General features: G+C 48.5%; 1 protein-coding gene across 6 annotated transcripts in view; it reads right to left on the reverse strand.

Moving 5' to 3' along the window:
* Positions 1–593: 593 nt before the first annotated feature.
* The window catches only part of MRAS (muscle RAS oncogene homolog), a 68,945-nt gene continuing 45,341 nt past the window's right edge, over positions 594–24,197 (reverse strand). For all 6 annotated transcript variants that reach the window (XM_027545180.1, XM_027545172.1, XM_027545145.1 and 3 more), the window contains 4 exons: positions 12,610–12,763; positions 10,990–11,089; positions 5,550–5,629; positions 594–3,939 (listed from right to left, as the gene is read on the reverse strand). In XM_027545180.1, coding sequence (XP_027400981.1) covers positions 3,840–3,939; positions 5,550–5,629; positions 10,990–11,089; positions 12,610–12,763 — 434 coding nt within the window. In that variant the 3' untranslated portion in view covers positions 594–3,839. The remainder of the gene's footprint in view (positions 3,940–5,549; positions 5,630–10,989; positions 11,090–12,609; positions 12,764–24,197) is intronic.

The raw sequence follows: 24,197 nt of genomic DNA on the forward strand, positions 1-24,197 counted from the left end.
GTCATCACCCAAAGAGTACCCAGGAAGGGAGTTGGTCTCTACTCCCTGGGGAAAAAGACCCAAAGTTTTTTGCCAAGTACCCAACAGTTTCGATCAAAAGATAAAAGAAATCACTTTATACAAAAGACTGTAATCTTACAGACGGGGGCAGGGGGCAGTTTCCATGAAAAGCAATGTCAGACAATCCACTTGGTGTCCTTTGCAAAGTGCATCATTTCTAAGATCTGTACTATGGATGCCACACTTAGCTTTAGCTTTTGTCTACTTAGGGAGCACACATCATTGTCCCATTCATAGGCAAGGAAGCTAAAGACTGAAGTAGGTAACTTAAAGGCATATAAAAGTCAGCGGCAGAGCCCGAAGGCAGGGCTGTTGGACATCAGGAGGCTGTGTCTCTAAACGAGTGCTCACCTGCCTTCATCCTCTGGCTCCGCGCAGGACGGGGACATCACTCATAGCCATCTGTGGTTTCCTCCTTGAGTTAGATTTGCTCTGCAAGTGGGTGTCATTTTGGGCTGGACACTGACCACATACAATGTTCTTGTCATAACTTTAGGAATATTTGAGTAAGAGGAAATCAGACAGACAAGAGCTCCTCCGCTTTTCTTTATTAATGAGTTGGGATACACAAAGACTTAATAAAAGTTACACAAAAGGCTCAAGCTTCATCGAGATCTTCAGGCATCACTCGTTTCACGACCACGGCCACTAGTGTAGACAATGGCTAACACTGTGTCATAGAAGCTGGGCACTCACAGGTGCTCAGCAATTCAAGTGTCTTTCATTCTAAGTAAACCCAACATGGAATCCCTACTCCAATGGGGGCTGCAAAGGGAGGGGACCTGGCTCTGGCTCTGGATTGACTGTAACACATCTGAGGGGCCGCTGAGGGGTCAGAGCTGCCGTGTGTTAGTGGGTCTTGTCTCCTGGGAACGGGAGACAGGCCACACTAGGCTCACAGGCACTCTCCACAAGGAGATGGGGCATGGGGTGGGGCGCACAAAGTCCTAACTGAAGCCATCCAGTGTCCCCTGTGAGGGGAGGTCAGTGGCCATTGCTCCAGGCGTGGGGGTGGGGAGGATGGCTCGGATCGCTTGCCCTCTAAGGGGAGAACAGGAGCCCTACTAAGTGAGGGGAGGGGCAGGATGTCAGAAGGAAATCTGTGAGCGCACAGTGACAAAGGCAGGGGGTGAAGGGATTTCAGGAATGGTGTGCTCCAGGGGGCATGAAGGTAGCACAATTCAAATTAAAAGCCAGTAGGAACACCAGAGTGTCACCAAAGACACAAGTCTCATTGGGCTCTGCACTCAGGGAGGAGCATGGCTACTGGTTTTCCAAACCGACCCTGCCAGGAGCCCATGTGCTGGGGGTACCACTGGGTACACTGTAACTCAGGCCTAGGTGGAAGCCGTCACTGCCCCAAGAGCCCACAGTTCTCCAAAATGTAGAGAACCTCTTTCAAAAGTGTTATTTACCCATCGCAGCTGTAGGGGAAATGAGGTCATGGGAAATGAAGGTGGACTATTAACTCAACAGGGACACTGCCGAAGGCCATCGTTTACCCAGTTTCTGCCTTCAGCATCGTGGGCTACGTGCTGAGTGCAGGAGAGATGCCCTGGAAGATGGGACTGGGGGCTGGGGTAGATGGCACGGCCCTAGTTGGGGGAGGGCCCAGAAGCAGCTGGAATCCCCTTGTCTGGTTACATTCACAGCTAAGGGCTTCATTCTAAGTCAATTGCTCTGCTTCCAACAAGACTCCCCAGTGCCACTGGGGAACCGCAGGCTCCACAGTGGTTAAGGGTGCTGATGGTGGTCCATGCCTGGGAACATTTCACAGCGGATATTGCCCCGTGGGCAAGGCTTCCTGGCCCGCTCCACCACTCTCTCCATCACCGCATCTCCATCCTTCCTTCTTCCCTCTGTCTTGCCTCTTCCTCATCTTCAGTTAACAGCTGCCACCCAACTGTACCTGGGCTGCTGGGATGTGGCCCAGAGGAGCATGGCAGTTGGAAAGGGCCTTGTCCTGTCAATGTTTAGAAGGTCCACTAACATTACCGGGTCGTGGGAAGATCTGAATGCCTGAGCTGAATGTTGTTATCCTTCCTTTTCGACTCAGAAAAAAAGGGCCATTTAGACAAATCATGAAAGCTAATTTTCCAGCAAATTATTTTGTTCAGCAGCAGAGTCACTCTTTGGCTATGCCCCCCGCCCTTCCCCCACGTTGCTGGTGACCTTGTTGAGTTAGGACCATAGCATATTTTCAAAACTAAAGAAGAATCCAGGTGTCTCCATGTCTAGCTGGGTGTTCACTTTCTCCAGAGTTTCTTTCTCCAAGTGGTGACCAGGCCACCTGCTAGGGATGTTCTAGTTTGCTTGGTGGCCTGATTTGTAACAGATAGAAAATAAGGTCACTAGCCGACTGCCTCATCTTCTGACTCTCTCTCCGGGGTGTGCTGTGGCTCCTGCTGCCCATCCGCCCTGCTCCACCCCACCCCACCCCATCTGGCTCATACCAGCAGCACCTGAGAGGCAGGTGGGCATTGTCAAGGAGCTGGGGGCTGGCCCCTTGTAGAAACAGGTGTAGGGGAGCCATGTCCTCACCCCAACCTTTCTTTCTCTTCCAATTATAGTAAAGATCCAAGAGGTTAATAAAAGTTTGTGCCAGAAAGGCAACCTATAATACTAAGCTTGCAAATACTTCAAGGGGTTTTTGCTCATTTATTGGACTGAAGAAGTGAGTCAGTTGACTCAAAGGGAAAATGGCTTTGGGTCTTGGTGCTATTTTAGTAAGAACAGTATTGGATCATTTTTGGTGAAGACTTAGCACAAACTAGAATTTTCCAGATGGTGTCCATGTTAGCCGACTTCAACGTGGAGACCATTCACACCTGCTCAGTGAGTTTGTATCAGAGGCACCAGACACGCAGGTGACGGGAGAATGCTCTCTCACAGCTGCTGCGAAGAACACAGAACTCCACCCACAACATGTGAAAAAGAAACGAACACTTTCACAATGCCAGTCAGCTTGCTTCATGTATACATCTCCAGGTTAAGGTGAAGCCCTTTAAAAACTGATGTGCCAGCCCCTCTCCTCAGCAAAATAAAATTTTGTTTCATAATATCTGTATCCTGAACCACAGTAAAGCCTTCTGGGTAAACACATCTCTCTTCTCTCCAGTTTACAGGCTGTGAGTGGGGTCTGTTTCTCTTGAACCTCCAGCCACGGTCGCTGTGAACTTCCCAGTCTCTCGGTCACTCTACTTTCATAATGAGTTGAGTTTTGGCATGGCTGGGAAAATTCAGTTAAAAAAAAACCACAATATTCCAGACATGATATCGGAGAGGTCTGCTGAAGACTTGAAACTTCACCAGGCAGTGCGTACAGACCCCTTTAATAAAATAATAATCCCTAAAATAATTTAAAAATCTACAAAAGACACCCAGGCTCAGACACTGTGGACTGGGGGGTGGGGTTGGGGGGAGCTTGATCATGGCTTGTTTTCGTACATGGAGAAACACTCCCACATCAAACCCACACTATGGAGTTCAGAGAAACAACACAGCCATGGAGAGAGGGAGGGACCGGACTGCATCAGCACAGGGGCTCGGATGCTACTTTGCTCACTGCTGCCTCCTCGTCTCTGGTGAGACACCGGGCCACCTGTGCCCCTCCAGGAAAGCCAGACCCTACCTCCTCCCTGCCCTCCCTCCCTCTCTCCCTTCCTGTGCCAAGTCCTCGGGCCAAGGGTCATGGTTAGAATGGTCTTCAATGCAGTTAGGCAGTGGAGGGTCCCGAGGGCTGGCCAGTTCCTGGTCACTGTGCCCAGGGCCTCGGGCCATCACAATATCACGCACTGCAGTTTGTGGGTGCCCGTGGCCCGGTCTCCCCGCCATTTGGTTTTCTTCTTCTTCTTCTGGCTTTTTTCCGGAATCTGCTGCCTTTTGAGAGAAGGAAGGACAGAATAGCAATGTTACAAAGGGCCTTTGCTTCTCCCTGCCTTCTCCTCCCTTGCTCCTGGGCCTGTGACTGGGAGGTCAACTCTGGTTCTGGATGGGGAGGGGTGGGGGAAGGCGGGTAGGGAGGGGACATCCTGGTCCTGGACGCTGGAGGAGGAAGGCCTGGCCTGGAAAGCATCTCTAAGGCAGGGAAAGTGGGAAGGGAGAGAGGGCAGAGCAAAACCTGCCATCCTACTGGTGAGATTTCCTGATACCATGCTATGGCTGCATTTATTTCCATCACATGTAACATCAAGCTATGTTATATGTCATACAATGTTGGCTTCTATGTATGTGTTTCATATTTTATTTTATTTTTTAAAGATTTTTTTTAATGTGGACCATTTAAAAATTCTTTATTGAATTTTTACAATATTGTTTCTGGCTTATGTTTTGGTTTTTTGACCAAGAGACATGTAGGAATCTTAGCTCCCTGACCAGGAATCAAACCCTTGCTCCCTGCATTGGAAGGTTAAGTATTAACCACTGGACCACGAGGGAAGTCCTGTTCATTTTTTCCTATGTCTAAAACCTGTCCTTGGAACTAGGAGGTCCTTAACTAAGACATCACCCCCTCCTGGTGTGGTAGCATCTCCTAACAGCAGGCAAACACCCATGAGAAAATCATTTCATGAGTGCAGGACTCCCAGCTAAAGCATAAGGTGAAGGCTGCCAACCACAGTCCATGCTGGGGAATAATCAGAAAAGGAGGTTTTTGGGTGTGTGTGCATGAGTGTGAGTGTGTGCACGCACTGGGGGTGGGGGGCTGAGAGATGGCAGGTCAGGAAGCACATGGTTACAGCCTGCATGTGATTCCACAACTCTGTGACAGCCCTAGAGGTCCCCAGCATAAGATAACAGGCTAAATGCATGTCGTCTGCAAACCACTGATTAGGTGTCTCTGTAGGTTGAGGATTTGGGGAACAGGAAAGATAGAGGATGATGAGACCAGCCAGGAGGCTGTCTCCATCATCTAAGCATGAGATGATGAAGCTTTACACCTAACTACACAAAAGAATGTACAAGAGACCATGGCTGGGGTTTCTGACAATCCTCGCAGACTGCCAGTGTGTGGGGACTGGTGAGGAGACAGATGTGCGAAGCCTCTGTGACTGTAGCCTGGGAATCAGATGCTGGTCGTTCAGCTAGAATGTCAAGGGGTGTTCTGACATCAGGGAAGAGGGGAGGGCCTACTTTTTACTGAGCTGGCAGCTTTGGTGTTGGGAGAGCCTGGGATTGGATGGGGGAGGGCAGGATGGAGGCACTGCCCAAGGGGAGTCTGAGCTGCAGGATGAAGGAGATCCAGGGAGGAGGTTGCGTGGTACCTCGGGCAGGAGAGCACTTTGTTTGCTTGTGGCTCCATCCACAGGGAGTAGGGGAAGGCACAGGTGGGTGGGGAGGACAGAGAGAGATGGACAGAGGCTTAAGAAACCCAGAACAAGGCCCAGAAGAGCCCAGCCTGGGCCTGGACAAGGTGCCCCCGTGCTCCTCCAGCCCTCCCTGTGCCCATCCTGCCGCAGAGGCCCTGCTTCCAGGTGGTGAGCCTCACTCACCTAATTACTCTAACCAGGTCGTGGAAGGCTTTGTCGACGTTGAGAGGTGGGTCCTTGGCACTGGTTTCTATGTACGGAATCTGGAAGGCAAAACGGGAGTCACTGAGATACACAAAGCCCTTTTCCCTAAAAAATGCAAAATTCTCAGAGTCCCCAAGGAACCCTGCAGAGCCCCCTGGCACCTACAATCTCAAGCCTTGGGTGGCTTCTCACTCTTTATTTACTTATTACTGCTTTACTTAGAAGCTGTGCGAATTTTATTTTTTAATTAATTTTTATTCGAGTATAGTCACTTTACAATGTTAGTTTCTGCTGTACAGCACAGTGGATCTGCTATATGTTTACATACAGCCCCTCTTTTTTTTGGATTTCCTTCCCATTTAGGTCATGACAGGGCATTGAGTAGAGTTTCCTGTGCGGTATAGTGGGTTCTCATTAGTTATCTATGGTTTCTCACTCTTTAAAGTTGAAAAGTTTTCCTGACGGCTTTTCTGACTCTCTCTTTTGTTCTTGGTTCACAGAGATATTTTGGGGTCCCCTAAAAATAGAATGAAAAAGACCTTTTTATACACTTGAAGACTAAAGACTGTTTCATTTATCAAACTGACGTATGTTCTGATTCTATTCACTTTCCTCCCCGAGGTCTCTTTCTGTGCCCTGGGGGATCCTGCCCCCCTTCCTGGGTCCTCCTGAGGGGATGTGGGTGGGAAAGGGGATGGCCCTGCGCAGGACTCTGCACCCTAGTGATTCTGGTGGTCTGTGCATCCCTTCTGGTCTCCAGCAGCCTGCCTGGCCCAGCTCTCTCTTGTGTGCATCTGTGAGCCCAGAGCTCAGTATGTTTACAGAAGGCTCATGTCTGCATGTTTAGGACTGAGGAGTCACCAGCCGGCTGGAGGGTGGCAGTAACTAGGAGACGTGGTTGAAGGGACCTCGTAGGGCCATGTCTACCCCAAGCCTTGGGCTGGCACAGCGAGGAAAACAAAGCTTCCATGAAGTCAGGACAGAGACTCCTCCTTTCACAGGGACCCCATAAAAGCGGGAGGCACACCCCCACTTTCCTACCAAGTAGAGAGAGTGTGGGCTCCAGACAGCACGCACTGGCCTCCCTAGATGAGATGCAGGCAAGCCAATCGTGATTAGACTGAAGAACTCTGGTATTTTTTGCAACTTTTTCCTGATTACAAAATTAAGACATTTCACTATTAACACATTGGAAAAAACACAGCGAAGAAAATAAAAATGACCGACAGGTTAAAGGCAGGGATAGGGTAAGTTGTCATCTTAGAGGAGGAGCAGGCTGTAAAGGATTGCCCAGAACACATCAAAAAGTACCTTCCCACCAACGACCATCACAGATCAGATGTTCACACATTGCTGTGGCTTGGAGCAGGGGCCTTGCTCTACTGACCCAGACACAAAGAGCAGAGCACAAAGGCCAGGGCTCAGACCTTCAGAATTTCCAAACTTCCATTCAACAAATATTTGAGCCTCTGATAACCCTGAGAGGAAACTGCCTGCCACTGAAGGCTATTAGGTTGTAGGCTCCTCACTGAGGTGACTGTGGGCTGTTTGGCCTCCGAGGTCCCAATGTCCCCGACCTTGCTAATCCTCACGTTAACCCGCTGAGGTAAGCAAGTCAGCTATCCCCGTTTTGCAGCTGGGGAGACTGAGCTCATAGTGGTGATGTATTTGCCCAAGGCCACACAGCAGCCAGGGGAGACTCAATATCTGGACCGGGAACACCTTCCACTTCCTGCCTGGCCTGACGCAGACAGGTAGGGGTGCTGAGGTGCACTACAGAGCCTCTTCTAAGCATGGTGGGCACCCCAGTAGGTCCCGGGAGCTGGAGTCCTAGTCGATCTTTTGAGGGCAGAGCAGTGTTCTCCCCTGTGGATATCCAGGGGGCAGGGACCTGCCCGGAGCCTCTTTGCATCCTGTAATCCTGCCAGCTCGCATGCCCCAGGTTCCTAGGGCCAGACCTCTGCTTCCTGCCTACCCCCTTACAAGCACACCAGCTGTAATATCTCTGGTCTCCAGACACTGCCACCTTTTTTCTGGGGGGGTCTGCAGAAACACTGAGGTGCATTATCTGGGTTCTTAGAATTCTAAGATTTCGTAGTAACAACACTTAAACTAAGGGAAATCATGCAACAAATGGTAAGTAATACTGTTTGGCTCCACTGAAGGGCCAGGAAATGCCACCTTCTTACATTGAGTGGGGGTGACCTGCCTTGGTCAGCTCAAGAGGAACTTGCCTTATGAGCTCGAAAATTAGGACAGGCGCTAACAAGGTCATGTGGTCTAATGATAAATGGGGTTACAGCATTTGCTGTAAAAGCAACATTAGCTGAGACACTGGAGACCTGGGTTCCAGTGGGGGTAGGTGGGGTACGCCTCACCAGCCCCCTGTGTCTCATTCTCTGTTACCTGAAGAATGGGGCTGCTGCTACCCCCGCACTGCCACCCTCCCCCCATCCTTACCCACCCACCCAGAAGGGGTCTGTGAAAGCCGTCAGCATCAGCTCACTGTGTGGAGCCTGAGTCTATGGGATGGGATAGCTCCTGGCCTCTCTCTGTTCAGGATGTTGGCTGGTAGACAGGTGGGTGCTTTCTGAGGCCTCAATCTAATTCTAAACCCAGCGGTCAGTTCAGTGCTCACCTGGAAACTTCTGAGCACACCTGTCTTGGTCGATCCCCCCCCTCTTCTTTGAGGCATGTCCTTTTCTTGGCTCTCAAGACCTCACTCTGGTCCTTACATATCACTGACCACTCTGTTGCTTTTCCTGTTTCAGCTCATCTCCCCACATGCATGGCACTGAACTGTCCCCAACCTCAATTCCAGGACTCTTGCCATACCTACAGGGGTTTCATGACTTTTTTCCTCTTGGGTTTCAAGGCATTTTTTTCTTTTTCCATGTATATAAACATATAATTATATATGTACACATAAAATTGAGGTATGATTGACACACAACACTAATTTCAGGTGTACAACATAATGATTTGGTATTTGTTGTTGTTGTTCAGCCGCTAAGTCGTGTCCAACTCTTTGCCACTCCCATGAGCTTCAGCACACCTGGCTTCCCTGTCCTTCACTATCTCCTAGAGTTTGCTCAAGCTCATGTCCATTGGGTCAGTGATGCCATCCAACCATCTTGTCCTCTATCACCCTCATCGACTTCTGCCTTCAATCTTTCCCAGCATCAGGGTCTTTTCAAATGGGTTGGCTCTTCGCATCAGGTGGCCAGAGTATTGGAAGTTCAGCTTTGGCATCCGTCCTTCCAATGAATATCCAAGGTTGATTTCCTTTAGGATTGGTTGGTTTGATCTTGCTGTCCAAGGGACTCTCAAGAGTCTTCTCCAGCACCACAATTCAAAAGCAACAATTCTTTGGCACTCAGTCTTCTTTATGGTGCAACTCTCACATTCATACATGACTACTGGAAAAGCCATAGCTTTGACTAGACAGAACTTTGTTGGCAAAGTGATCTCTGCTTTTTAACACACTGTCTAGGTTTGTCATAGCTTTTCTTCCAAGGAGCGTCTTTTAATTTCATGGCTGCAGTCACTGTCCACAGTGACTTTGGAGCCCAAAAAAAGAAAATCTGTAGCTGTTTCCACTGTTTCCCCATCTATTTGCCATGAAGTGAAGGGACCAGATGCCATGATCTTTGTTTTTGAATGTTGAGTTTTAAGCCAGCTTTTCACTCTCCTCTTTTACCCTCATCAAGAGGCTCTTTAGTTCCTCTTCACTTTCTGTCATTAGGGTTGTGTCATCTGCATATCCGAGGTTATTGATACTTCACCTGGAAATCTAGAGTTCCATGTCTGGTTCTAACTGTTGCTTCTTGACCTGCATACAAGTTTCTCAGGAGCCAGGTAAGGTGGTCTGGATTTCCCATCTCTCTAAGAATTTTCCAGTTTGTTGTGAATCACGCAGTCAAAGGTTTTAGTGTAGTCAGTGAAACAGAAGTAGATGGTTTTTGGGAATTCCCTTGTTCAGCCAGAAGTCAGGCCATGTCTCTCCTCACTCAGAACCTGCCAGTGGTCTCCCCCTCACTCTGAGTAAAAGCCCTTAAGGCCTTAACCCACTGCACCCCCCTTGCTCTGACCTCACTTCCTGTTATTCACCCCTCCCGTTCCTTCTGCTCTGGCCTCCTTTAACTTCCCTGCTGTTCCTCGAACTCCCACAGCAGGTCTTTGGATTGCTGGATTATCCCTCTGCTGGAACATTCTTTCCCCAGATATCCAGAGGACCTACTCCCTCATCTCCAGTCAGTCCTGGCTGACATGCACCGTCTAGCAAGGCTCTCCCTGATCACCTATTTGTAGAAGTGTGCCCCTCCCACTCTACGTTCCCTCCCTCTCTCCCTAATTTACCTTCACCCAGAGCATGTTACCTTTGGACACTCTAATTTACTTTGTTTACTTATTTTTTAAAAAGCTGGATTTTTTTAAAATTATTTATTTATTTGGCTGCATTGTCTGAATCTTGGTTGCAGCATGTGGGATCTAGTTCCCTAACCAGGGATGGAACCCAGGCCCCCCGCATTGGGAGCTTGGAGTCTTAACCACTGGACCACCAGGGAATTCCCTGCTTTGTTTATTGACTGTCTTCTGTCACTAGAAGTCAACACCTGAAGCATGGAGTTTTGTATCCCAGGACACAGGACGGTTGAATGAATATGTGAATGAACACAGAAGGCAGAGATAAGCAAAACTAACCCACAGTGACCCCTTTCCTCTACTCGCAGAGCTAGGCCCACTGGGCAGAGGGAAGCGATAATCGTGTAGACTTCCCGGGAGGCTAGGTGGATGTCTACATACCTGACTAGTGAGGCCAGGGCATGGCTGGGCCAATGCAGGGGAGGGGTGGGAAAAAGCCCAGTGACCCCACCATCCAGTGGGTAAAGGGACATCACAAGGAATAGAGAAAAAAACTCAAAAAACTTAAAGATGTCTGCTGACATGCGCTGTGGGCTGGGCCAACCTGGGTTTGATCACTTCCAAGATGAAGACAGTAGTGCCTACCTCCACGTGTGGTAGCCGGGAGTAGATGCTCCCCCAACACAACGCCTGGCATGAGCAGGGCTCAGTGAAGGTGGCTGATCCGACGGTTCTGAGCACAGTCAGGTGCTGGCTCGGAGACAGAAGCCAGCTCTTTGCATGGCCCAGTGATGAACCTGCCGCGTCAGGGCCAGGGCCAGGGCCCTCCCCAGAGCAGGGCCTCTACTGACTGACAAGGACGTGCTTTCTCTCTAGGTTGGCATCGTCTTTCACAAAATATCCCACACTGCACATGCTCCACTGCTATGGAATCCAGCCCATGACCCAGGATGTCTACGTGCCATCCCACAGACCGGGACTGCAGGAGTGAGGTGACACTGACATCCCCTGAGCCCCCCACTCCAACGCGCGCGCGCACACACACACCACCTACATTGTGTTTGGTCGCCATTTCTTTTCCTTGTTCCCTGGTGATTTTCCTCAAATGCATCAGATCGACCTTGTTGGCCACGAGGATCATCGGGAATGACTCCCTGGGGAAAAAAGGAACAGCACCTCGTGAGCTTCCCCTGGTGAAGGCGGGGCACCCTTGCCTCAGGCCTGACAGAGCCCACAGCACCTCCCTATGGGCCTGAGGCTGACTTCAGAGCCTTTCCTTCCACATCTCCAGGGATGGAAGAGGGGCCTGCGGGTGCTGGCTGCCTTGGTTTGAAGCCTCATGCCTGTTGCAAGGTGAGTGGGGACCCTCCTGGGAACCCTGTGGCTTTACACTCCCTGGGCCAGTGGCTGGGTTCCTGGGCCCACTTCCTCCCATCTCCCAGTCACCGTGACACATGCCCCTGCAGGCCATCATGCTGTGGCCATCAGCAAGGACTCTCGAAGAGCACCAGGGCTGGGGGTGGGCACACAGCTGCCCCTCAACAATGGCGGCTACAAAATCAGGATGGCTCCCAGGAGAGTCAGGAAGGGATCTGGAGTCATGTCTGCCTGAAAGTTTCTGAAGGACACGTGTGGCCACACTCCTGTCCCAAAGTCAATGAAATGCCCATCTCACAGCATCTTTGTCAGCAGTGAGTATTTTCATTAAGAAGTTGCAATTTGATGGGTGAAAAATGGTACTTTATCCTGTTTTCTTACACTTCTTTGATGAGCAAGAAAGTTGAATATCTTCCCACATCTGTGTCATTTATGTTTTCTCTTTAGAGATTCCTATAGTCAAGGGTTTAACGCACATTTATCTCTTAGAACTTTGTGTGTATGTACGTGTACATGTATGTAAGCATCTTTATCTCGAAAAGTTACTATCACTTTGCCTTTAAGATAGGTGTTAACTGGACTTTTCAAATTCAGTGAGATTTGGTCAAATCTCCTATTAGTTTGTCCTTTTGTTTTTATACTAAACTCTTTAAGAGCCGGTTAACTGAAAAGACCAGTTGGACTTACAAAAATTTCAAATTATTTAATTACTCCACATTATGCTAAGGAAAACTTGAGCCATTAACTGTTGCTATTGTTTAGTTGCTAAGTCGTGTCTGACTGACTCTTTGTAACCCATGGACTGTAGCCTGCTAGGCTCCCCTGTCCATGAGACTTCCCAGGCAAGAATTGAACCTGCATCTCCTGCATTGGCAGGCGGATTCTTTACCATTGAGCCATCTGTTAAGCCCAAGCCTTTAATTAGAGGCTTATAAATCTCACAGTCAAATGTGATTTAACCAATTACAATGTACACTGGAGAGAAAATTCACTTTTTCTTTGGCTGTAATAAAATTTGGTTAAATTGGAGCTGAAAAACAGATGTTATTTATGGTTCCTTGAGTCATCAGTAGGGACAGTTAAGGCAAGATGGGAGGGAGCCAACCCCTCGAGGCCGTGGATGCATGTCGACCCCTCTGCCATGTAGAAAGGACTGGGGTGGGAGCTGGTGGGAGTTGGAGGAACCAAGGGCTGAATTCAGCTCTGCTCCTTGAACCTCAGCTTTCACCTGAAGATCTGAGAGAGACAGACAGACAGAGCCTACCCTGAGCCAAGCATGGGGTGTCCCAGCCCTCACCTGTCCTTGACGCGCAGGATGAGCTGGTGGAAGCGGTCCACGTGCTCGAAGCTGGCCTTGTCTGTGACCGAGAAGACGATGAGGAAGCCGTCCCCTGTGCGCATGTACTGCTCCCGCATGGCGCTGAACTCCTCCTGTCCGGCTGTGTCCAGAACTGCGGTGGGAGGAGGCCATTCAGGGGCTGGCACCATCCATCTGGGAGCCCCTGGGGCCTGCAGACCCCCAGGCTACAGCTGCGTCCCCTCGGGGTGGCTTCATGGAGCTATCTCCACGAGGCCCGGGCTGTGCTGTCAGGAACCAGCAGGGCCTCAGGCACCTCAGTGTGAGGCTCTGACTGACTTATCTGTGGACCCACTGATTCTGCCCCATTAAGGCTCCCTGGGCCTTAATTCTCTGTCTGAAGAAAAAGCCTCATGAAGTCAGTGATCACTTCTGTGGCAGAACTCCTCAGGAGTCCCCAGACCTGGGCCTGGAGCCCTCAGCAGCCTTTACAAGCTGAGTCTTGGGGAGGTCACTGACTCTCTGAGTCCTTGTTTCTTCATTTGTAAAATGGACACAGTGCCTCTACTTGGCAGCCCCTTGGAAGGAGAGGCCCTGGACCAGCTTGCGGGAAGCCCGAAGAGGCCTTCCCGGGTCAGAAAGGGTCCCCAGCCCTGTGTGCAAGGGACCAGGGGACGGGGCAGCCCCCTGAGAGCCAGGGCCTTTGTCGCCAAGGATGAGGCTGCTGCAGGCCTCCTGAGATCTGGGAACTGAGGCAGCTGGGGAGACAGAGGCTGGAGAGACCATCTCCCCAAAGGCTCTTCCCCTCACCTTCCCCAGCCCCCCACCCCATAAGCCTATTCTCCAGAGATAAAGGTTCTCCCTGATTGTTTCAGAGGTCACAGCCACAACTGGGGGGAGGCTCTTTTTAGACCTGCAAGCCTGACAGGCTCCAGGCCCATGGGGGTTGTGAAATTTAAACCCTTCAGCGGCTTGCAAACTTCTGCTGCCTGCCACCCCTCCCCATTCCCCCAGCTCTCTACCTCTGACCACACACCTCGCCTCTCCTGGAGGCTGTGGAGCAGTTGGTTACAGATTCTGAAGCCGATTCTGGGCTGAGTCTGGCTCCTCATTCCCAGAGTATGACCCTGTGCAAATTCACTTCTGCCTCCTGTTCCTAAAATGGGGCTGGTCAGGGCTGTCCTGAGTTAATATACTAAGGCCATTAGAGCAGCGCTGACACAAAGAAGTCCCTTAGGAGCGTCTGCTATGAGTATCTATTCTCTCCTGGGGCTCCTTTCCTCAGCCCTTCCTCCTCCCTGCTCCTCTTGCCTTGGTGAGCTGATACTGATTCACAGAATACTGCTGCCTCAGCCCCGACTCTCCACCCCCATAGAGGCCCTTCATGGCTCTGTTCTCACTGTCCATTTAAAAGGCCCCTAGCTGGGCTGTCCGTTCCCAGAGGCAGGGACCTGATTTGTGTGTCACCCATCTACTCGGAGCCTGGCATAAACAGCACTCAACAGTGGCTGAGTGAATTAATGAATGTGAAGTCTATTCACTTTCCTTCGTTCATTTATTCAAGAAATATTTGAGCATCTACTGTGTGTCTGGCAGTGCTCTAGGCACTATGCATACAGGGGAATGGGGCAAAATCCTTGCTCTCATGTGACTTACAATCTAATAGGAAGACAGATAAACGAATGAATTGATACTGTAATTTCTAGTAAAGATGGGTATATACTAGGAACAGTAGCGCCAGTTGGAGGTATCTGGTAGAAGTTGGTGTCATTTTGGATAGGGAAGGATGGCATCTCTCCTTCTCCTTTAGGAGAAGCTTTTGAGCAGTGACTAAATGATGGGGGTAGGGGAGCCATGTGGCCAATGGCAAGAGCATTCCGGGCTGAGGGAACGTGGTGGGTGGAGGTGGGCAAAGGCAGGCTGGCTGAACTGGGGAAGTGGAGGGACTGCTGAGTGGAAGATGGGGGGAGGTGGGGCAGGTCAAGGGTGGGTGGGACTGCTGCATCTGGGTAAGGCTGACTTCATTCACTGCAGAGACTGGGCAAAAGAGAGAGATGATCTATAGGACATTTGAAAAGTTTACCCTGGCGGTTGGGGAAATCCAGACCAAGAGTAGAAGCAGGGGTACTAGGTAGGCGGTTATGCAGTAATCCAGCAAGACAAGACAGAGAGCAGGACTGAAGGTGGGGTGAGGGGGCTGCTGTGAGAAGTGGCCCGATTCAGGCCCGATTCAGGCCACTATCTAGGACAGAGCCAACAGGAGCAGGGTGTTCTGGAGGGAAACATGGGGATGGGGGTGGTGAGAGAGAAGAGCATTGAGGCTTGTGGCTGTTTGGGGGCTGAGCCAAATGAATGGTGGTATCATATCCTAAATGGGGGAAGATGGTGAATAACAGGGTTGTGGGGGGGGCCTCAGTTTCTGACACACTTCAGAACCTCTCAGACATGTATGTAGGACTTCAAACAGGCATTTGGAGACTTAAGTCAGAAAACTAGAAGAGGGGCAAGAGATACAGACGTAGGAGTTGCCAGTGTGTGGACGGCCAGGAAAGCCATAGCACAAGCTAGTCAGGACCCCCAGGAATCCACATCTTAGGCAGACACTGTGAGATCAAGCCTGAGAAAGTGACCTTGTCCCCACAGCCTGTCACCCTGCACATCCCCCTGAGTCACTCAGCAAGGCAGAGGGGCAAGGCTTGGTGGACACACGGACACAAGCTGTACCCCACACATAAGAGCCTGGGTCTCCTCATGTATGAAAGCAGGGCGGGGCTCCTGGGTCTTCAGGTCCTTTAAGTTCTGACATCCTAGAATTCTTTGGTTTGGATATTAATGATAAATGAAGGGGTTAAGAAAATAAGATCTACAGCTGAGGACCAGCGGGGAGACCGAGGCAGTTTCCCCAATTTCCTTGGGAGGAGGGATGAAGACTGACCTTCACCCAGAGGGAGTGAATCCCACTCAGAACTGCAGTCAACAAAACAGATGCAAATGGCGTGGATTTGACTAAAGTGGGAATGGCAAGGCCTGAACTGAACAGCAGAAGACATTCAGGTAATATTGTAACTCATGTATGCACAGATTTTGAGGGTATATATTACCTGAAACAAAAATAGAGATCTGGGATATCTACAAATACCATCATTCGGAATAAAAAAAAAAAATTCAACAGGGAGTTGAAAATCAAAATGGACCCCTCTAGAAAGGAAACACAGTCATTCCAGACATCAATTGCCTTATAAATTACATTCTCCACGCTTTCTAAAAGAATTCCTGGAGGATATACTCCAGCAAAGTGAAAAATAGATCCATGAAAAAGAAAGATGAGTGGTATTATAAATGATGTCAACAGTGGTATGCAAAGGAAACAGAAAAACCTGAGTTAAGTTTCAACACATATTATAATACATATTATAAAACAATTTGAAGACAATGAAGGACAATTTAGAACTAAAATCTATGATGATCCATATGTGAGGGTAGGGGCTGGGAAAAATAAGTTATCATTAATAAATACTAAAGTTCTTGCCTCATTTGGGAAGAGTCTAAAGATACTGATTACATCCAGATGTTGATATAAAAATGTAAGTATACACACATATATATACAATATTAGAATAATCACCCAAGATAAGACTCAAAACTTCCTAATCATTAGAGGAAAGAAAAACAGGATAAAGTAAATGAGACCAGTTCAATGAAAGGCAAAAATAAACTATACACAGAGTTCCCTGGTGGCTTAGTAGTTAGAATTCCGGATTTTCACTGCCATGGCCTAGGTTCAAGCCCTGGTTGGGGAACTGAGAGCCTGTAAGCCACACAGTATGGCAAAAAAAAAAAAAACCAGAAACAAAAAACTATACACAAATAAGAAAGTTTAAAACGTAGACATGAAATAAGATGGCAGAAATAAATCTACAATGAATGACAGCAAATGGGTTAAATTCACCTATTAAAAGCAGATACTCAGTACAAAATCCACTTGTCTGCTACTATAAAAGACATGTGTAAAACAAAATGACACAGAAGAAATTAAAAATGAAAGGATAAAAAAGGATATGCCAAATGGCATTAAAACATGTATAATGTCATATGTGAAATGAATCGCCAGTCCAGGTTTGATGCATGATACAGGATGCTCAGGGCTGGTGCACTGGGATGACCCAGAGGGATGGTATGGGGAGGGAGGTGGGAGGGGGGTTCAGCATGTGTACACCTGTGGTGGATTCATGTTGATGTATGGCAAAACCAATGCAATATTGTAAAGTAATTAGCCTCCAATTAAAATAAATAAATTTATATTAAAAAAAAAAGGATATGCCAGTCACAGGCACCCACAAAACAGAATTCAAGACTAAGGCATTAAATAGAACAAACCAGAGTATTTATAATGGGAAAAAGTACAGCATCAAAAAGTGTCAAAGTCATGAGTCATAAATATATAAGAATATTGCCTAAATTATATGTATATGTATAAAAAACTGATTTTTTAAAACCGTAGGAACAGACAGATCCCACAATCATTGTGGGAGAATTGAACAGTCTTTCCTTAGAGATAGAACAAGTCACTCCCCAAATAATGATCTATCATTAAATAACACAATTCAAAAATGTAAACCGAGAGACTGAAAGAACAAACTTTACATCCAAACCATAAATAAATATTTTCAAACACATGTGAAACAGTCATAAAAATTGGCTATATATTAGGTCATAAATAAAAATGTCAACAAATTCCAGAAGGCAGAAGTCATATGGAACATCTTTTGCACTATAAGATCAGAAATGAACAGTAACATGATTCTAAAAGAAACTATCCACTTGAAAAATCTAAGAAGCTATAGTGCTCTATGGTGTGGTGGTGGTTTAGTCACTCAGCGGTGTTTGACTCTTGCAACCCCATGGACTGTAGCCCTCCAGACTCCCCTGTCCATGGGATTTTCCAGGCAAGAATACTGCAGGGGTTGCCATTTCCTTCTCCAAGGGATCTTCACAACCCAAGGATGAACCCTGAGTCTCCCCCATTGCAGGCAGATTCTTTACCAACTGAGCCAACAGGGAAGCCCATAGTGCTCTGTAACTCTTCAGTAAAAGAGAAAAGTGAAGCAGAGATTACAGACAATTTAGAACTGTATCATAAACAATTATAAACCCCTATACTTTGAGACCAGAGTGGTACTCAGAGGAAAATTACAGCTTTACATGTACTTTTAAAAACAAGAAAGACTGAAAAGTAACTAAGCATTTAAACCAAAAGGCTAAAAAGAAAAAATAAAATAAAACCAAAGAAAGAAGAAATTGTCAATAAAAGTAGAAATTAAGAAAATGGGAAGAAGGAAAAAGTAGCTGATATCTAAAAATCAAAAGCTGATTCTTTGAAAACTAATTTAAAAAAAACCTTTAGGAATTCTTATCAGAGGAAAAAGAAGATATTTGGAATGAGAAAAGGCCCCTGTCTATGGATATAGATAAATATTTAATTATGAGAGAAAACTATCTACAGTTTTATAGCAATAACATTTTCAACTCTTTATTTAACTTAAAATATAAATGAACAAAACTGGCTCAGAAAATATGTAAAACCCAAATAGGCCAATACTTATCAGTGAAATTGAAGAGACAAAACTATTCTGTGAGGAGCACAAAGCTAGTTTTATAATCAACGTGGCTCAGTGGTAAAGAAGCTGTCTGCCAGTGCAAGAGATGTGGGTTTGGTTCCTGGTTCAGGAAGATCCCTTGGCGAAGGAAATGGCAACCCACTCCAGTATTCTTGCCTGGAAAATCCCACGGACAGATGAGTCTGGCTGGCAACAGTCCATGTGGTCACAAAGAGTCAGACACAACAACCAAACAACAACAAGAACAATACAGAACTTTCTAGCTCATTATAACAACTTAGCATAATCCTAATAACAACCTGGACAGAAATAGCACATGGGCATGTAGTGACTGCCAGGCCCGGACCACCTTTGGGGGACAGAAGTAGCCTGCATTGTGACCCTATCTATGAGGTACAGCCATTCACTTGCCAATTACTTTCTGAGCACTTATTTGGTGCTAAACCACTGTGCTGCTTGGTACTTTGGGTGGTTAAAGAATAAGATGCATCTCCTTTTCCGGGTACTTAAGAGGCCAGTTGGGCTGATACTTAAAAAATAATACAGGACAGAACAACGGACTGGTTCCAAATTGGGAAAGGAGTACGTCAAGGCTGCATATTGTCACCCTGCTTATTTAACTTATATACAGAGTACATCATGTGAAATGCCAGACTGGATGAAGCACAAGCTGGAATCAAGATTGCTGGGAGAAATATCAATAATCTCAGATATGTAGATGACACCACCCTTATGGCAGAAAGTGAAGAGGAACTAAAGAACCTCTTGATAAAAGTGAAAAAGGAGAGTGAAAAAACTGGCTTAAAACTCAACATTCAAAAAACAAAGATCATGGCATCAGGTCCCATCACTTCATGGGAAATTGATGGGAAACAATGGAAACACTGAGAGACTGTATTTTCACTGCAGATGGTGAGTGCAGCCATGAAATTAAAGACACCTGCTCCTTGGGAGATAAGCTATGACCAGCCTAGACAGCATATTAAAAAGCAGAGACATTACTTTGCCAACAAACGCCTGTTAAGTTAAAGTTAAAGCTATGGTTTTTCCAGTAGTCATGTATGGATGTGAGAGAGTTGGGTCATAAAGAAAGCTGAGCACTGAAAAATTGATGCTTTTGAACTGCGGTATTGGAGAAGACTCTTGAGAGTAACTTGGAGTGCAAGGAGAGCCAACCAGTCCATCCTAAAGGAAATCAGTCCTGAATATTCATTGGAAAGACTGATGTTGAAGCTCCAGTACTTTAGCCAGCTGATGCGAAGAACTGAATTGGAAAAGACCCTGATGCTGGGAAAGATTGAAGGCAGGAGGAGAAGAGGACAACAGAAGATGAGATAGTTGGATGACATCACCAAGTTGATGGACATGAGTTTGAACAAGCTCCCAGAGTTGGTGATGGACAGGGAAGCCTGGCATGCTGCTGTCCATGGAGTCACAGAGTCGGACACGACTGAACTGAACTGGACAGAAAATGATACATGTTATTGGAGACCTAGAGGAGGGGTGGGTCCCTTCAACTTAGAGGGATAATGGAAGGTTTTAGTGAGGAGAGGGCATTTATTGGAAGAACAGAAACGGACATAAAAAGACAAAGCCTGGGGAAAGTCCTCCTAGGCAGGGGAACAGCAGAAGCAAGGGCCCAGGGGCTGGAAGGGAAAGAGCAGTAACGAGGCTGGCACGCTGGGGAAAAGGCCTGTGCTGGAAGAGGTGGGAGAAAGAGGAGACGGGGAGGTCAACGGATGGGCCCTCGGATTCTAAACTAAGATGTCAGAACTTGGTGGTACTGGGGAGCTATTGAAGATTCTGAGGGAAGAGATATAGTCAGAGGAGAGTGAGTGAAGGAAGCGCTGGTGAAGAGGTGGAGGAGGGGCCTGGACAGAGGCAACCAGGGTGGAAGAGATAGAGGGTGTGTGCTTCAGATAGAGGGAAAGGAACGAACGGGGCGCCCCAAGGACACGGAACACAGGGATGGGAGCCCATGGAGACTGCAGACTGACTTGGGCCCTAGGAGGGGAGGGCAGGTACAACCAGGGAGGATGTGGGGGCTGAGCTGAGCCTTGTCTGGTTTGGGGTCCACCCCTCACCCACCTTTCCCCACCACACACATCCTGCAAATGCCTGGTCACAGGCCCCTTGTAAGGGGCCCTGCCTCCAAGAAGAAAATGGGCAGCTGTGCTTTAAAAAAAAAATCATGATTTTGCCTGTATCCCTCATGCTTGATGTCATGAAGGTAGGAGGACTCCTGAGACAGAAAGTATTAGTCACTGTGAGAGGGGTCCTGCCAATGTGTGCGTGTGAGAGACAGACAAAGGCAGAGACAGACAGAGGCAGCCAGCCTGGAGAAGGAGCGAAGAGAGAAAGAGATTCTGGCAATAGAGCGGGTCAGGGCTGTGCACTCCATCTACCCTGCTCCAGGCTTCCCACCCGGGGGTGGATGACCCTGCAGTGTTGCTGAAGAAGATTTAAGTGGATACCCTGGAGTTGTTCTTGGGTCTGGTGGATTCTAGAAGCCAAGCCCACATGCTGGCAGGGATGGGGTCCCAGCATGCAGGCAGCACCAGCCTGGGTCCCTGCTAAGCCCTCCCTTCCTAACCCCTCCCTGCTCCCTCCTTATCCCTCCCCCTTCTCCTCCAGGGCTCCTAGAGGGAGACAAACACTTGGAGAGGGGTCTGGGGCTCTGACACTGGCCCACAGCCAGGGTACAGTCCAAGCTCTTTGGCTAAAAGTAGTCCTGTCCAGTGTATTCCGACTGATGTCAAGCACTGAGCTGAGACTTTATACAACTCATCTGTCCTCGCAGTCCTCTTCATGGCCCTGGAAAGGAGGTATTACTGTCCCCCTAATACAGATAAGAAAATTGAGGCCCAGGAAGTTAAAGGATCTGTTCAAGGCCACATGCTGGGGAGAAGGTCACCCTGGCTCCCCAAGACCCAACTGCCTCAGCTCGTTCAGGCTGTCTGCTTCAACCAGAGGGTGTGGATCTGACCAGCTGTGCCTCAGATCCAGGCCCTTGCCTAGCCATGACCTCCGCCAGAATGCCCACACAGGGCTCCCCCAGAAGGGCTGCAGCCCCTCTCCTTTCCTGAGGGCCCTGGCCTCTGATCTCCTTCTTTGAACCCTTCCTGTTGCACGTGGCTCTGGTTCCTCCAAGCCTCTGCTCAGTTCCCCACTAGGTACAGCCCCAGAGGGTGCAAGTCTGGCTTTCATTTCCCTGGGTCCCCCAAAAGCTTCAGCACCCAATGAAGGCTCAAAAAATATTTGCAGAATGACTGGACAGATCACACGCACGCTACAGGAAATGCAGTTATTGTGTTCAAACAACCCACGCCAGCTGCAAGGGAAACCACTAAAACAGACTTTTAAAGCCCTATAACTCACCCTTCAGAGTGAAGTCAGTGTTCCGGAATATGAAACAATACAGATGATAATTTCTAGAGATACCATGCCTCCAAGGACCGACGTCTCTCATCCCAAGGTCCACCTTGGGAGGCAGGAGGGACTGTGTCCAATTTCACAGGGCAGTCGGGCAGGGAAGCCTGGGCTCTGCCTGGGAAAAGACTCCCATTAAAAAATGCCAGTTCGTTGAGGATCAATAGTGATGAGGGTTCCCCTTTGGGGTAGGCTGGGTGCCTGGCAAAGGGCTTGATGCATCAACCAGCCACCATGTCCAGGAAAAGGGCTGCTCTTTCCTTCTCCGAAGCACTGGCCCAGCATGTTGAGCCAGGCAGCTCTAAGCGGGAGGGAGCTAAAATCCTGTGGCAGGCGCCGGCTGGCTCCTTGGCAATGGGGGAAGATTCCCTCTGGCAGTGGCCCCAGCCTTGACTGGCTGACATCAGGGGAGACTGCTGGCCACTGGCCCCAGGGAACAGTTGTCTTCATGACCACACTACTGCAGCTGGGGGATGGAGGGATGGGGGTAGGTCTTGGGAGACGCTTTCATGAGGCCCATGAGACCCCTGACTTGGTGGGCATGTTGCATGTGAGGGGTCCATGACTTTGTGGGATTCTAAGAGGAGCCTGGACCTCCCCCCAATCCCGCCTCAATGTCACTCTCAGGGAGGGAAGAGAAGATAGAGGGCAGGGAGCAGCAGGGGACTCACCAGTGTAACCAGGGACCCAGGAGTATCCCAGAGACAGACAGGGCCCAGGAAGGGAGAGAAACAAGGAGGCGAAGCACTGTCCTGGGATCCCGTTTCCATCTCACAACCACAGGGATGTGGGGGGTTTACAGGGGAAGAAACTGAAGCAGGCAGGGTTGGGACTTGCCCAGGTTCCTGCTGTAATGAGCAGCAGAGGCAAGATCTGAACACAAGTGTGTCTGGGCCTGGCCTGGCTCTGCTCCTGGCTCTGCCTGTCTCCATGGCCTGTGAGGACGGGCAGGCCCCATAGGAGGGGTGAGGACAGAACCCCTGAGGTTTGTGGGGATGGAAGACAAAAGCCTGAGGGCTATGCCTCCTCCCCCACCGCCACCTGGTTACCCCAACCTCTACCTGTTCCACACCTGCCCCTGGGCAGCCCCGCAGAGCCAGGAGGAGAGAGCCCGGGTACACTGGCCTAGTTCCCCCAAAAGCAGTTCCCAGGGCATCCTTAGAGCACCCAAGAAATCTACAAGAGCCCTACCAGTCCGTCCATTCTCCAGCTGCTGTTTTCCACTATGTCCTCAATCCTCCAGCTTCCACTGCAGCTGAAGGTCTAGAACAGATCAGCAGGAACTAGAGTCCACAAGCTTCCAAACCAACCCACCTCAGGGACAGCGCAAGACTCACCTACTGTGGGTGAGGAAGGTAAAGGGGTGCAGCCACTTCAGAAAACAGTGTGGCAGCTTCTCACAATGGTATATGCAGAGTGCATCATGTGAAACACTGGGGTGGATGGAGAACAAGCTGGAATCAAGATTCCAGGGAGAAATATCAACAACCTCAGATACGCAGATGACACCACCCTTATGGCAGAAAGTGAAGGGGAACTAAAGAGCCTCTTGATGAAAGTGAAAGAGGAGAGTGAAAAAGCTGGCTGAAAACTCAACATTCAAAAAACAAAGATCATGGGATCCAGTCCCATCACTTCATGGCAAGTAGATGGGGAAACAGTGAGACACTTTATTTTCTTGGGCTCCAAAATCACTTTATATGGTGATTACAGCCATTAAATTAAAAGACATTTACTCACTAGAAAGAAAGCTATGACCAACCTAGACAGCATATTAACAAGCAGAGACATTACTTTGCTTACAAAGGTCCATATAATCAAAGCTATGGTTTTTCCAGTAGTCATGTACAGATGTGAAAGTTGGACCATAAAGGAGGCTAAATGCCAAAGAATTGATGCTTTTGAACCGTGGTGTTGGAGAGAGTCCCTTGGACAGCAAGGAGATCAAACCAGTCAATCCTAAAGGAAATCAACCCTGAATATTCATTAGAAAGACTAATGCTGAAGCTGAAGCTCCAGTACATTGGTCACCTGATACAAAGAGCCCACTCATTGGAAAAGATCTTGATGTTGGGAAAGATTAACAGCAGGAGGAGAAGGTTGGATGGCATCACTGACCCAATGCACCTGAGATTAAGAAAGCTCTGGGAGATGGTGAAGGACAGGGAATTCTGGCCTGCTGCAGTCCATGGGGTTGCAAAGAGTCAGACACGACTGAGCGACTGAACAACAACAACACAATGTTAAACACAGAGTTACCACTCGACCCAGCAATTCCACTCCTAAGGTGCACCCGAGAGAACTGAAATCATGTGTCCACACAAAAACTAGCACATGACTGTCCACAGAAGCATTCTCCATCACAGCCCCAAAATGGAAACAACTCAAGCGTCCACTGACTGATGAATGGATAAACAAAATGTCATCCCTCCATATACAGCTGACCCTTGAACAGCACAGTTGTGAACTAAGCAGGTCCATCTATATTGGGATTTTTTCCAATAAATATACAAAATTATATGTACAGAACATTGTGTGCAA

Source organism: Bos indicus x Bos taurus, chromosome 1, assembly GCF_003369695.1.
Source record: "Bos indicus x Bos taurus breed Angus x Brahman F1 hybrid chromosome 1, Bos_hybrid_MaternalHap_v2.0, whole genome shotgun sequence".
In the NCBI taxonomy this organism is placed as follows: Eukaryota; Metazoa; Chordata; class Mammalia; order Artiodactyla; family Bovidae; genus Bos; species Bos indicus x Bos taurus.